Source organism: Folsomia candida, unplaced genomic scaffold, assembly GCF_002217175.1.
Source record: "Folsomia candida strain VU population unplaced genomic scaffold, ASM221717v1 Fcan01_Sc018, whole genome shotgun sequence".
Taxonomy (NCBI): Eukaryota; Metazoa; Arthropoda; class Collembola; order Entomobryomorpha; family Isotomidae; genus Folsomia; species Folsomia candida.
The window spans coordinates 3,283,572-3,298,021 of NW_019091210.1; the positions used below are offsets into that span (position 1 = coordinate 3,283,572).

Genomic DNA, 14,450 nt, shown 5'->3' on the forward strand with positions numbered 1-14,450 from the left:
TAAAAGGACTAACAAAAACTAAATCCAGACCTTGCTTGCAAATCATTTTTCTCTATTACATGTCACCTTATTTCCAAAATTTTAGACGCATAAAGTAAAATTTTTGTTGAACCCTTTGCGAGAGATATAAAGTTTATTCAGCATGAAAAGTCAGTATCGCCGAAAATGGGCATAGTGAGATTTATGCAAACGAGATGATACCCTTAAGTAAAAGGATAGTACATTAAAGACGTTTACTTGTATTCTCTTTACTGTTTTGATACCTAGACACGTTTCAAACCTGTATTTTACATAATGTAGTTACATAATGTAACGCGTCCCTTTTTAACATATGGCGCAAGTTGACCTGTACGTTGACCGGTTGTATTTTATCAACGTTCCTTATGTACCGAATCCCTTGCTCATTCCTTGAACTTTTTTGACTTCTTAACGTTCGTGTGAGGGCTATAAATTTCTAGAAGAATATCTTACGTTGTTTGCTTAATTTCACATAATTTCATTTTCGTCGCGTTGCTTATCGTTTCGAATCGCTTAAAAAAATGCACATTTCATTACAACTGTGTTTTGCAGATTTTATTTCCCAATTTTTTGCATAAATATATTTATGCAAATATTTTGACCCCGTCAAACATTCTTAATCAATCCAATCGCCACTAGATATGTAAAATAATAATGCAGGTGATACATATGTAAGTAGTACTTATTAAGTCCTACACAAATAACTAAAAACGTCCTCGTTTTTCCATCTCACTCGGTCTGTAACTAAAATGGATAAGTAAAAACTTTAAATGTACAGCAAAATGCCCACGAATGTATTTGTCTGATCAGTTTTAATGGACTTCATTTCTAGAAAATTCGGTACGACGTGACAAATCGGATCTGATGTGAATTCTCTGATTCGATTTGAGTTCCAAACTCTTTCACCATTCTGACCGGTACGACCGCATAGAAAGGCGAATCTTCCACGTATTTCGGTCGATCGTGAAACGCTACGATCGGAATGGTCCATGAGGCTTCGACCTATGGGAAATATTTTAATCTGGATTAAGTATCTAATCTGGCAGATTATTTCCGTTAAGAATTATGTACCTTCTTCCCATTTTTCAGTGTTTTAAACACTTTCAACTCGAACATGTACTTCTCCGCAGTTTCCTTGTTGCCCAACACGGTCATCCAAAAGTAGATAGCATCCCCAGTAATCTGACTCAGCAAGAGAAAAGTGTGTCCATCATTTTCCAAAATGCCGGCTGGAATTAACAATCCAGCGTGAACTGGGGAAAAATTAATTAGGTAAGGTCTTATCTGTCACACCTTTTAAAAATTACTGACGCAAACCATGTTCAACTGATTATTTTTTGACCGTTGTCGTTTGAAAGAGCAACGCTTTAGCCGATGTCGACGCCGTCGATCGTACCCCTTTGATCACCGGTGCATTTTACGCGCCGCCACCGCCGATAAATTTGATTCCGCCGAAAATTCATCGCAAATTGGTCGGCGTTTACATCTACCTTTTACACACAACATTTAGTTCGGTACTTGCGCAAATGCGAAAAATTCTGCACGTGGTGGGCGCCGCAAGTTCGCGAAAACCCTGAGGTTTAAAGCGGAATTTGTGACTTACTGTAAGTCACAAATTGAACTTAGGACCCCACGATAATTATGGAACATTAGACAAATAGACCGTAGTAACGTTAGAAGTAGCTCACCCTGTAATATTGACTTGGCTATAACTTTGCACCAAATATGCGGAGTTACCCGACAAAATAGATCCATCATTCCATGGTGTTTATACAATTCTGCACCAATGATACAGAATAAACGAGTAAGATACATAAAAATGGTTTGTATTATTTTCGGATTTTCTGGTCTAGACATATTTTAAAAATCCCGACATAGTCAAATTTTGAACGTTAAAAGTATTTGGAAAGACAGTTTTTGTAAATTTATGGAAGTAATTTTGAGCAAATACGTTCTTTTATGTTTAAAATAGGATTACAAATTCAAGATTAACAACTTTTTGAAAAATCCTGAATTGGCTGAAAATGTATTGAAAAAAATGTATTGAAAAATTCTATCACAACCGAAAATACGAACATTCAGAAAACGAAATTTACATGTTGGGTTGTTTCAGTGTGTGAGCAATTAAAAATTGGTAGGGTAAAAATCAGAGGAAATGATTTCATGTCCACTCGTTTTAACTTTTAACGGAATTATGATGGAATTCGTAAGCGAGAATCTGTATTTTTCTCCCTCGAGAGCAAATTTCACGGTCAAAATGGAAATTCTCTCTCACGGATTCCGTTATAATTTCTTTTAAACTGGGCATTATGAAAAATCCTGAAATACGTTTTCTTTTATTTGTCTAAGGTTCCATAATTATCGCGGTTTCCTTAAAATCGGAGAGGGACGGCTGGCGTCATAGAATTGTTAGTCTGACTGCTTCAGGCCCAAATGCTTACAATTGTATGCATATTTTTTTATTCATACCGCTTGGTTCAATTTTAAAAGTATTCTAAGAATTAAATGAAATTGAGTTTTGAGACCTGCATTTTCGCCAATTCGAAACGAGTCTGGCAATTTTTCAAACTTTTAAAACGGATAGAAAAGTAATTAATCGCAAAGGGTTTGGGAACTTTGGGAAGTAAGCGAAAAGTATTCACATATTTATACAACTTCGGTGCATATAATTGAATTTTCCCCGTCCCGCCGAGGTTTTCAAAAATATGGCTGAGTTAAGAGCGCAAGTAAATTGTCACCATTTTCCTATGAAACTGGGAAAATAATGTACTCTTAATACTCGTAGAATATTATCTACTTCGTTCCAGAATGCTCTAGTATTCTGGAGCGAAAACGATAACGTAATATCGAAGATATTGAACTTATGAAAGGGCCCGGCACTGAAGCTCATACCAGGCCTGACAATTTCACGGTACCGCTCTGGACTTACATACGTAGCAGCTCAGACTTTTCTCACATTAATTCCTCTTGAACAATTTTCGCGAATTTGCGGCGACCGGAATTCCCTTAATTTTGCACATCTGCGTACCTTCCGCACTAAATATTGTTTCTAAAGATTTTCTCTCAGGGATCAATGCCGACCAATCTGGCATCGGTCACTTTTAGGCGGCACGGCGCCCTAATTTTATACGAATTGGAAATCAGATCTATCGACGGCGTTAAATACAAGCCGCGCGACGGGGTACAGTCGGCAGCGTCGACCTTTGGTTGCTCTAGCAAACTGAGATGCCCAAAAAATAACCTGGCTTAAACATAGTTTGCGCCCACATAGTGAATATGTATGTACCAAATAGATTGTCATCCGTTAATGTCAACGTGAAACATGGGAAGGTTGGCATAACGCACTTGTGCCGTTCTTGTAAATGCTTGCCGTACTCTTTAAGAGGCACCTTTGCATCATCACAACGTCCAGATTTCGACTCGGTGCAAAGTACGTAGCTAAATATGAAAACAAATTATTTGAGTTAATTATATTGCATAAACTAAAAAAGCGGAAATTTCTCGACATACCGAAAGTAACACTTTTGGAGATGATTTTTCATTTCTGCAGCAGCGACGACTTCATCACAGCCACAGTTTTGGTTTCGACAAGGCAAAGTAAACTCGAACTAATTCCAGTTTACATTTATGCAAATTAAGTAATATGCACAAACTTTTAAATACATATAAGTAACAATTAAAACCTGTCGGGACAGCCGTTCCGCGAAGTGTGACACGTGTAAATCCGTCTGGCACATGCCGCATTTTTTCACTTGGTCGACGCAGATGCCGCAAATTATGTGACCGTTGGCGCAGCTGTGGATTGGCGAGGCAGGCTCCTCGAGACAAATCGTGCAATCCATAAGGTCCCCCAGTTCTCGGAGAACACGTGGTTTTGTCATTTTTAGGACAAAATACAAAATTCGTATTAATTTAATTAGTTTTATGGACTATACTAACTAACATTAGCAAACTTTTAAATTAAAATTTGTAAAGTGACGTTACAGGATAAATATTCTCAACTAACTAAACCATCCTCGCATTTAGTAAAGGAATTAGGATTTTGTATCAAACGCTTTTTCACTAATATCCAAGGGACCTGGAGCCTTCTCCATGTTTAACATGCATGTTCATGTAAAGTTGTAAAATGCAGACCTTTACAGGGCAAAGGTTTGAGGTGAGGTTATTCATAATTCAACAAATAAATAAATTTGAAGTGTACATACATTGCATGAAATGCAAGAAAAAACTTGGTCCAGTCTTTGTCTGCATTCTCTGATACGTTGTGACAGAAAAAAACCTCACAAAAGTGTACTCTCCGACACATATTTTGAGTCATGGAGTTCATGGGCACCCCTGTCCTTGCGTAGTTCTTCATACCATTATGCTCGAGTCCACTGGGTTATGTACCTAAGGGGCTGCTGGACTTCAATGAAAGTTGCTAAGGGAAGGCTAAAAATATGTTAAGTGGTTGGTTTCCAAGTTAACCCTTTTACAGGAACTCAAAGGCTTTCCCAGTCTTGTAAATTTTCCAATTAAACAATATCTCCTTAGAATGAAGGGCCATACGTATTTCCCTTTATTCCGTCCATCGTCTTCCACGCATTGAAAGTTTAACCCATATCAAGGGTCACATAAGAACTACATAAGATGCATATATCTAAATATGCATGTACATTCTGCATATACGTAATAAAGGCCATTTTACCCTTCGGTTGGTATCAATCATTTTGCTAAATAAACTTGATTTTTCCAACCTTTCTGTGATGTTCAGTTCCAAATTTCTTCATATGAGTCCAAGCTATGCCAAATTTAATGCAATTAAAACACTATCTGCAAATTGAGTTTGAACAAAGTTACAAAGCAAAATATGTACATACAAAAATAGGCAGGCATACATGAGTATGCACTACATACATAAGTATGCAAGTATGCATGTACGTAGGTGTTTTATTATTGATTTTCAAACGATATGTTCCGCACTGTTTGTGACCAAACTTTTGATGAAATAACAAACTTCAAATACATTTAAGAGGCTGTGATTTTTTTCAGCTCTGTGGGTTAACATAAACACTAGCAATAAATCAGCAAACTTTACCTCGACGGAAAAAATGTCATATTTGCAAATTAAATACCCTAGTGTGATTTAATTTTTAATGCTGGAGGGGCAATCCGTGTCGCAGATTTATGATTGTATGCTTAATGTTTACGATGAAAACTGCCAAGCACAAAGCACAATATAAATTGGGTCAATAACTTCAAATGATGGCGAAAAGAGGTCATTGACAAAAAAATCGCCAGGACGCTCAAAATCCGTTTCCTCCACAGGAAACCTTCAGAAACTAGAGAACCAATAATGAGAGATCCACGATTGAAACTGTCCACTTTAGCTGATGAGATGGGTGTTCAAAAACCAGCAATTTGTTCCATGTTAACTGAAGACTTGGGTATCAAAATGGTTTCCGCCCATAGGGTACCAAAATTGCCCTCTCCATCCCAAAAACTGGATCGAGTCGACTTTTGTAATGAAGATTTTGACCTTTTAGATGAAAACTGGAACCTGATTTATACTTCAGTAGTTGGATATGATACTTGGGTTTACTACTGTGATAATGAGACCAAACTATAATCTATGCAATGGAAACACAGGGGGTCACCGCCGCCCGTGAACGCAAAAGTGCAAAAATTTACCAAAAAATGGAAGATGACCATTTTCTGTGAAACCTAAGGTACCCTCCCTATAAAATTTATTGCCTGAAATACTACGATAAATGTGGCATCATATGCAGAAAGCCCGAAGGAGCTGCATGCTACGGTTGAAAAGAAACGTGGGGTCAAAGAAAAGAGTTGGGTGCATCTTTGACACGACAACGCGTCACCAAATACCTCGCTGGTTTCGAGGGATGCTGCAGACGAAAATCGCTTCACCGTCATAAACCACCTCCCGTACAGTCCAGATTGGACCCTTACTGATTATTATTCGTTTCGAAAGTTGGACACAAACATCAAGGGGAAAGATGTTAAGGTGATAATGAAATCAAATCGTAAATTTTTGAGTATTTTCGAGGTAAATTTTACTGATTTACTGCTAGTGTTAATGTTAACCTACGGAACCGAAAAAAATCACAGCCTCCTAAATGTATTTGAAGTATGTTATTTCGTGAAAAGTGTGGTCAGAAACAGTGCGGAACATACCTTTTGAAAATCAATAATAAAACACCCACGTATGTGCATATGTAAAAATTCAACAAATGCACACACACTCCTTATATTCCGTTATTTTCGTTTCTTTTGTTCCGGTCAAGGTCCCAGAAAAATTGGTTTTACCAATTTAATCCAGATTGAAGTTGTACATATGTAGCTTGCATTATTATTTATTTAGTAATTTATATATGCATATGTGCATATGTATAGATTACCTACAAGGAAATTCAGTTCGAAACATTATGCATATGCATGTATAGTCGAATTTTTATAACCGGTCACCTCATTTGCATATTTTGGCACATTCGCGAGAGGCAGAGAGTTTATTCAACAGGAAATGAAAGCCCGTATCGCCGAAGATGGGCATAGTGAGATTTATGCAAATGAGGTGACACGCCTAAATGCGAGGATAGTATGTATGTACATTACGACGGTATCGGTACATTTAAGTTTGACCTATGCCTATACCTAGCTCCATGAGAAACCCTCGTTTTTAACATTTCTCAGTAATTAGCAATGGTTTCAAACTCAAATGGATGAAGAATAAGTTATGTAATAACTCGAGGTTGACATTGACATTTAGCAGTTTAATTTGCAACAACATACATATCTAAAGAGTCTCAATTTCTTCCACTTTCTTTAACGCGACTTACCATAAAAATTCACTTTCTGTCCCAAGTTTTTCAAAATGTGGTATGAAAACGGTGTCAGTTATTTACGCAGAACTATCCACATCATGCATAGAAACTCCTTTTTCACATCATACTTTCTGGATTGGGACGATAAGGTTGGAAGACCTCGACCGCCGAATACTTGGCATTACAGATCTTTCCAAATTTTCGGTCTTGTTTTAACGCTAATTGTTCAGCCAGCACTGTTGATTCAGTGCTATCGATTCACAACATCGGAGGAAAATGATATGAAATCTGTCTGTATAACCTACATTTTGCTGGTGCTTGTCTTGGTAGCAATTCCGTATGCGTGGTTCCTCATGAGGAAGCCTGGTCCACCGAGATTTATCCAAACGTACGAATCTCTACTTACGTTGGACAAACAATTCCAAGGTAGCAACATTTCTTTTTCTTATTAAGATTAGGAATTCTGAATTTGTACATATGCAAATGTGTACATATGCAAATGTGTACATATGTATCTATCTGCATTATCGTGCGAATTCTTTGTCAAAAACCTTTTCCTAAGACAGTGTATCAGTGATACATAATAGCTTATAAAATAAATTATTTACAAACTTTGTGTAAACTACGCCGAATTTTGCATACGTAATAAAGCATTTAGTAACAGTTTATTTCTATGTAGAATATGTGGGCTCGTAAGAAATTGTGCAAATATGATTAGCTTAACTAACCAAATATATAAATATTTGCAATATTCGAATTCGCTCAAATTCTGAAGCTGTATTAAGCAGGATTATGTACATACTCTATGTATGTGCAAGTTGCTTAATTTGCTACTAAACTCCGTTTCACCCTACATGGTCCACGTAGGGTGAAATGGAGTTTACACATGTACGTACATACATACATAGATATGTATATATTTGTTGTTCTTAGTGATTGTCATTTTACATTTCCCTCACCTATAAATTTACTTATAAATAAAATTTTCATCATTTACGTACGTATGTACGTAAAAACTAAAAAACATTTTGCCACTCTAGAAATCTTCCCTACAGCAGCCAAACACCCCAAAATCACCCCAGTCCTCTCAAACATTACCAACCTGTACTCTACCTTTCGATTCGGACTGGACTACATTGTCCCCGTTCTAATCGTCTGGGTCTCATTTTCCAACCATAACCCGACCTACTTATTCGCACGTGGCACCTACAACTACGAACAGCATCACTCCGAACTGATAAGCATCCCTCTCAACACCATGTTCGCCCTGGCCACGTGCTTTGTTGCCAACGTGGTCACCTCCACGTATGAAATCTGCATCCTCTCCGTCGCCAACGGTATCGTGGTTTTATACTTGTGGAGTGTCCATATGGTCCACGTGGTCAGTTGGACACGTGCGGATTTTCCCTTTGACACAGCCATCAAAATGTATAAGAATCTCGGCGTCATGACGATCCTACAGCTTGACCTGGACAAAGAATTGGTTACGCCGGTTCTACACCATTTCTATATCGTCACCTGGTCCACCATGTCTCTGTATTATTTCCTACTTCAATTCGTCCCGGGGAAGGGGGACGTATCGCTGGTGGTGTCGGCGTGCTGCGTGTGCATGATTCTGGGCGGCTTGATGCTAGAAATGGTGGTGATTTGCTTTGGGGCGAACGCTTCCAAAATGTCGAGAGAGTTTTTAAGGGTGATGAAGGAGAAGAATGGGAAGGATAAGTATAGGATGAAAGTTCTGAAGGGGTTGTTACCGAATTCGATAAATTTGGAGGTGTTAGGATCTGCTGAAACGATGCGGACTGGGATTGGGATGGATTACTTTTTAAGCTATGTGGATAGGGTGACGTCGAGTACGGTGGACTTGCTGTTGACGGACAGTAATATGTAAAATGAAGCATAGTTAATTTGTGATTAGTTAAATAGTAATGTTCATGATACTACATAAATAGGAACAAATTATAATTGGTAATAATATGTACAATTAGTAATATCTGTTGGAGATTCGGTATTTCACATGGTGAAGGAATTCATGCAAGTTTGGTAACAGTGAAAAATCGGTAAATTTCCAATTCTGTAATCCTCCAAACTTTTGCAAATATTGTTGAGAAAACTTAGCTTAAAATTTGTGTAAACTTATTCAGATCAAGGTTGTCATTTTATTTTGCGAAAGTTTGTCAAATTATTTTCCACAAAATTATGAATTTTACCAGCTACCAATAAGGCTACGTGAATTGCCGCAGTATCTCACGTATCATTTAATATCATAAAATATTTAATACACCTTGTGATTTGGAAACACCGCAATATTATCGATGTTACAAACCTTTACAAGGTTGGTCTGGATCTTTCCATGGTCAAATTCAAAGCGAGGTTAGTCAATAGATAACACCTTCAGCATATTTTAGTACGCATGTACATGGAATCTTGTTTGATACAACTGAGCAGTTTATCATTTATTCACATTACACAACAAGCAACTGGACGGACATATACTTAAATACTTACATAACATGTCACACGATAATTCAAAATTGTGATAGTTTGCTTACATCCAGTGTATTGGCAGAATTTAATATGTATATATTTATTAAGTTTCGTGACCCATTGTGACATTTACATATTTCCTTCATATAAAGTTGTGAATATTTATCCTGGTGTAATCAAAGCCTTACTTAAATGTGAAATATTCCATCATTACAGTTCTGTACATACAAAATTTAACTATGTATAATTTTGCAATGTTTATTCCACGTGCTCCCCTGATAATTAGGTAATTCTACATAATGTTGTTTTGTTAAAGGTATATCTGTATGTAGGTCGGATATTTTGCGTCGCCCGTTCAAACCTGTGCATTTACTCCGTAGTCCGTACTTCGGGTAAAGTCTTGCACTCACGACTACTCCGATCTATGGTTAGACAGTTAAATACTGCATTTTCAAAACTCATTAACATAAACATGTTTGACAAACTTGGTGTTTTAAAATGACACAAAACATCGCTATCAAACTATGCACATGTAAAAGGGATTCACGGCTTCCCATCGAGTTTTACTTGTATTAAGACAACCTGGAGTTCCGACTGAATTCCAAATTCAAGGTCAGTATACCTAAAATAGCTTGGAGACATTAAATGTCAAGGTACTATGCATATTGCTCTACTTTTGGGTAATGATTAAGACGACGACGTCACATCCGTTTCATACATGCATTTTGGACTTATCTTCCATTGGTGACAAAACTTTCGTTAATCATTACCCATAAATTGAAACAGGAATAAGTAGTACCTCCTCGGTTTCCCACAAAATTATTTAGTGTTGCACATGCATTTCTGCCTACTTGCTATAATCGGGGATAAAAAAATCACCAATTAAAAAATCATGTCTCACATTTAGTGCATATGGACTTGCGTAAAAGATACGCGGAAACCTGGGAACTTGTTGATACTAGATTGCTTATCCCAATTAGTCAATTGATAGAAAATAGAGTACTATGTCCCGCTAAGTTTAAATTGTACTCGTCAAAGATTTCGACCACGTGCGAAATGACGACCACGCTGGGTTCCGGATATCTCAAATATCTCCGAAGCCACATGCGAATTTTGGACTTTCTCAAGTGCTTTCCCCTGGTATTGAGTGCAGACAAGGATCGGATTGTGGTAAGTAGGAGTCGTTTGAAGAAATGGGTCACGTGGCTTTCTCCAATATTTGAGTTTCTGTATCTCTTCTGTTTCTTCACCGTGGTTCGAAACGACTGGACGAACAAGTGCATCGGCAAAGCAGCCGAAGGTGCCATGGTTACAAATGGAATTGCCGTATCAATTATCTGGAGCTTTGGTGCTTATCCAGACACAAAAGTGATGTCGCTGGGACAGACATCGGGTTTCAACAAGTAAAGCCCGAATCGCCCAAAATGCAAGTGAGATTTATTCAAATGAGGTGATACGCAACAATAAATCCACTATACATAGTTGATTTTTTTCGTATTACTCCAATGTCTCATGTTCACCAAAAAATCTCAATTTGGCCCAAAAATCTCACATTCCCATACAAAAATCTAGTCATTGTTTCTACTCATGTTCATAATTTCAAGTTTGTATATGATTATTTCTTAACATAAAAAATGTGTGCATATTTTAGCCACAAATTTCAAAAAGTTACGGACAGACCGCTGTTTAGAAGGGTACATGATGATGGGAACTATCGTGCCAATCGCAACTGGGTTCATAAATTTAGGACGAGTAATTATGGATCATTGCGCCCCACCCTTTCTGGGCGCGTACTTTCTCCAATGCCCACTATGTTCGGGACCAAATCCGCCAGTCAACTATGTCACGTGGATTCCAATGCTCATCCTGGACTTTTACTTTCTAGTCATCGTCTTACAGAAAGGATTCTTTTATTTGATTCATGTCGTATACGCTACAACGGGGCGGTTGGTGGATTACTTGGAAATCATTAGGAAGTAAGTAAGCCCTTTACAGTTACTAATTCGGTAATAAACGTTACGAGCAGAGAGTGATTCGACCAATTTCGGTAATAGTGTGTGTACTCGTGACACCCTTCGTGTATACTATCCTCGCACTCAGCCCATGCACCTCATTTGCATATTTTAACGCATTCGCGAGAGCCATAGAGTTTATTCAACATGGAAAGCTCGTATCGCCGAAAATGGGCTATTGAGATTTATGCAAATGAGGTGCAAAGCCTAAGTACGGGGATAGTATGTCTTGCAAATTGAAGATGAAATATACTTTGAGAAGCTTGCTATATGTATTTGTGATATTTCGCAAAACTTTTGCTGGAAAATCGTAAGATATTTTTCGCAAATTTACCCAGCAAGTTTTTATTATGCAAGATTATTATTTCGCTCGCAAACTAATCCTCTCCATTAAGTGCTTTACAAGTTGCAAACAATCCATGCAAACTAAATTAAAATAGGATAAAAGTGCTATTTGCACAGATTTGTGAAATCATATTTTGCGAATCCTTTCGCGACACAAATTTTGTGAACTTCACAAGTTTTCTAAATGTCTTGCAATGCAAATTAAGACGTTATCGTGTGTATGTATACGACTCTTAATGTATATGTACGCTCAATATATGTTGGGGTTAATGAGACAAAAATCTTCACATTTTTTTTCATCTCAGCTCGTCCCCCGGAAATTTAGGACTATACAGATGCGTCCAAATTCTAGAAGCCCAATTAAACGACTATGCTCGAATACGCATAATGCCCGCCTTCATTTCCGGCGTCCCATGCGTCGAGATGCTAAGCTTGTTCGTAATGATAAAGCTGCACAATGAAATCCCACTTCCTGCATTTTTGCTTTTCCCGGAATCATTCCTAACCGCAGGGGGAGCCTTGATTGTCTATGAAACCGTGGCCGCCATCCTGAACACGAAATCGATTCAGTGCATGTTGACCTGGAAGCAACTTTTTTGTCAGGACCGGGTGAAACGGAGAGTGGTCAGGTCGCTGATGCCGTTAATGGTGAAGTTTGGGTCCAACTATATCGACAAGGGGACACCTTTAATCACGCAAAATTTTTGCATTAGCCAAACCGTGTCGATGTTGTTGATGAAGAGCCGCTAATTATGAGTAATAATCTAAGCTTAACCATGATGTTTTCGCGCTATACGGATTTTGATGTCAAAATTGTTGTAATTTCTGGTACATATGTAAATATTTAGTTCGAGCTTATAATTAAATAGATAAGAACGGTTATAATAAGTAAATATACTCAGAAAATTGGTGTTAAATCACTACTGACCAGAGTACGTATGTGTGTATATGTATGTATATGACGTGTCGGCACGGCAATAAGTAACGGGAATTACCGTTTTAGTAATGAAAAATTTACACTTAGAAACCAACTACTAAAAATCTGATAAGAAATCATTACCAAATTAATGCCAGGACGGAATATGTATGACAATCGGATTTTATTCGGAGTGTATTTACTTAAGTAGCAGCCTCTTTGTTAAGGCAGTAAAATACTTGTGCCGATAGCAATAAATCACTATAAGAAAAATCCGATTTCTTTCTGCATAAATATAAATTTTATCCATTGTAATTTTATTATTTCACAAATTAATCGACAACAACGCCGTAATCGTGTAGTTAAGTATTACATCGTAATACGCTATCTTCGTGTCAGCGGTACACTCATAAAAGTTGAATCCCATTAAGCCCCCATAAATCCTGGGAATTTGAATCCCCCTCAATTTCCTCGTCAAGTAAGGCTTATCCCAACTACGGGCCGAGACCCACACCCATTTATTGTACAAGACTCGCCCATCCTCGTAAACGTCAATCACCATGTTTAGCAGGATGCTTTTCACGACGTAAAATACTCCCAGTAACGAAGGAAAATAGGGGAACAGTGCGACAGGTATTATTCCGTACATTTTCAGCGTGGCAAAGTTTAAAACGATGCATGCAATCAGACCAATCATCATGGTTGTGGAGACCAAAGGGGTCATGAAGACGTCCCCGAATGAAAAACATATCCTGCAAGAGGTCACCTTGACTAAATATTGGTCCACCTCGGTCCTCCGTTTTCTCATCAAGATACCACATGAAGATTGAATACGTGCAATGCAGCCAAGACCGAGATGCGTTATTATTGCTGCGATACAAATCATGTATGCAGCGCCTCGACAGGTCTCCGAAATTGGGACGAATGTAAGAATTCTGGCGGCGAAGAAGAAAGATGCGGCTAATTCGCGACTTTCTGGGGGAACCAGGTATTCATGAAGCATCGAGTATGGATCTAATTTTAGGTATAATGAGCCAAAAAAATAGATGAAAAATGTAATAAATGAGAACGCAAATATAATCATGTTTAAAGATACACCGAGAAGATCGCAAGATTGAGATTCTTTATCTTTAGACCCGGTTCCCGGGACGACCTTGTCTAGAAAAAATGTGGCAAAGTGATCATTAAGTGAGTCGGGTTAAGCAAATGTATGGTAGGCTAGAATCGACGTACATATTTAACATTGAGTTTATTCAACATGGAAAGCCAGCAATGGGGATAGTGAGATTTATGCAAATGAGGTGAAACGCAAAAATAATTCCACAGTACTACAGCTTCCAAGGACAAATGTGCACGTGGACAATATCTTTTTGAGTGGCCAATGGACAAGTCGAGACTTAAATTGGAAGATATGAGGAGTACTTTGTGATTTTTTGGTCGCCTACAAAATATGTATTTCCTTAATAAGAAATATGTTAAATATATATATTTGTTTTTCATTAAAATCAGAAAAGAAGAATGACTGATTTTTTCTCAGTTTCGTAACCTCTAAATGTAACTGGAAATATGAAGAATTTTTAAATTTCAATCGCCAAATTTTTGCATTTTAAAGCCAATTACACATATTGACGTAACATATTTCTTATTTCGGCACTATGCTGGTTCGGGGATCTCCACATGTAAGCTAGATAATGTGTGATTTAAATAAATAGTGTAATACATTGGCATATGTGTCGATTACCCTTTATCTTGAAGTAAGTGGAATGAAAAGCCAAACCAATACATTAAATTATACATACATAACTTTAGATTACGCAGTATTCAGTCGTTGTTCTTTGTGAAGTGATACAC

At 37.7% G+C, this 14,450-nt stretch overlaps 2 protein-coding genes across 5 annotated transcripts; one reads left to right on the top strand and one right to left on the bottom strand.

Moving 5' to 3' along the window:
* Positions 1-558: 558 nt before the first annotated feature.
* On the bottom strand, positions 559-4,110 carry LOC110857194 (E3 ubiquitin-protein ligase sina). The gene is made up of 5 exons (XM_022105802.2): positions 3,702-4,110; positions 3,529-3,626; positions 3,305-3,456; positions 1,090-1,271; positions 559-1,020 (listed from the first exon to the last, which is right to left on the bottom strand). The coding sequence occupies exons 1-5, from the start codon at positions 3,897-3,899 to the stop codon at positions 847-849; spliced, it is 804 nt and encodes a 267-aa protein (XP_021961494.1). The 5' UTR covers positions 3,900-4,110; the 3' UTR covers positions 559-846.
* Positions 4,111-9,284: 5,174 nt separating this feature from the next.
* On the top strand, positions 9,285-12,872 carry LOC118438111. Of its 4 annotated transcripts, none has more exons than XM_035857890.1 (3): positions 9,285-10,776; positions 10,978-11,302; positions 11,989-12,872. In XM_035857890.1, the coding sequence occupies exons 2-3, from the start codon at positions 11,025-11,027 to the stop codon at positions 12,431-12,433; spliced, it is 723 nt and encodes a 240-aa protein (XP_035713783.1). In that variant the 5' UTR covers positions 9,285-10,776; positions 10,978-11,024; the 3' UTR covers positions 12,434-12,872. The 4 variants fall into 4 exon arrangements, with proteins under 4 accessions (XP_035713783.1, XP_035713782.1, XP_035713784.1 ...); XM_035857889.1 differs by having other exon boundaries at positions 9,285-10,756; XM_035857891.1 differs by having other exon boundaries at positions 9,285-9,938; positions 10,234-11,302.
* Positions 12,873-14,450: the final 1,578 nt, after the last annotated feature.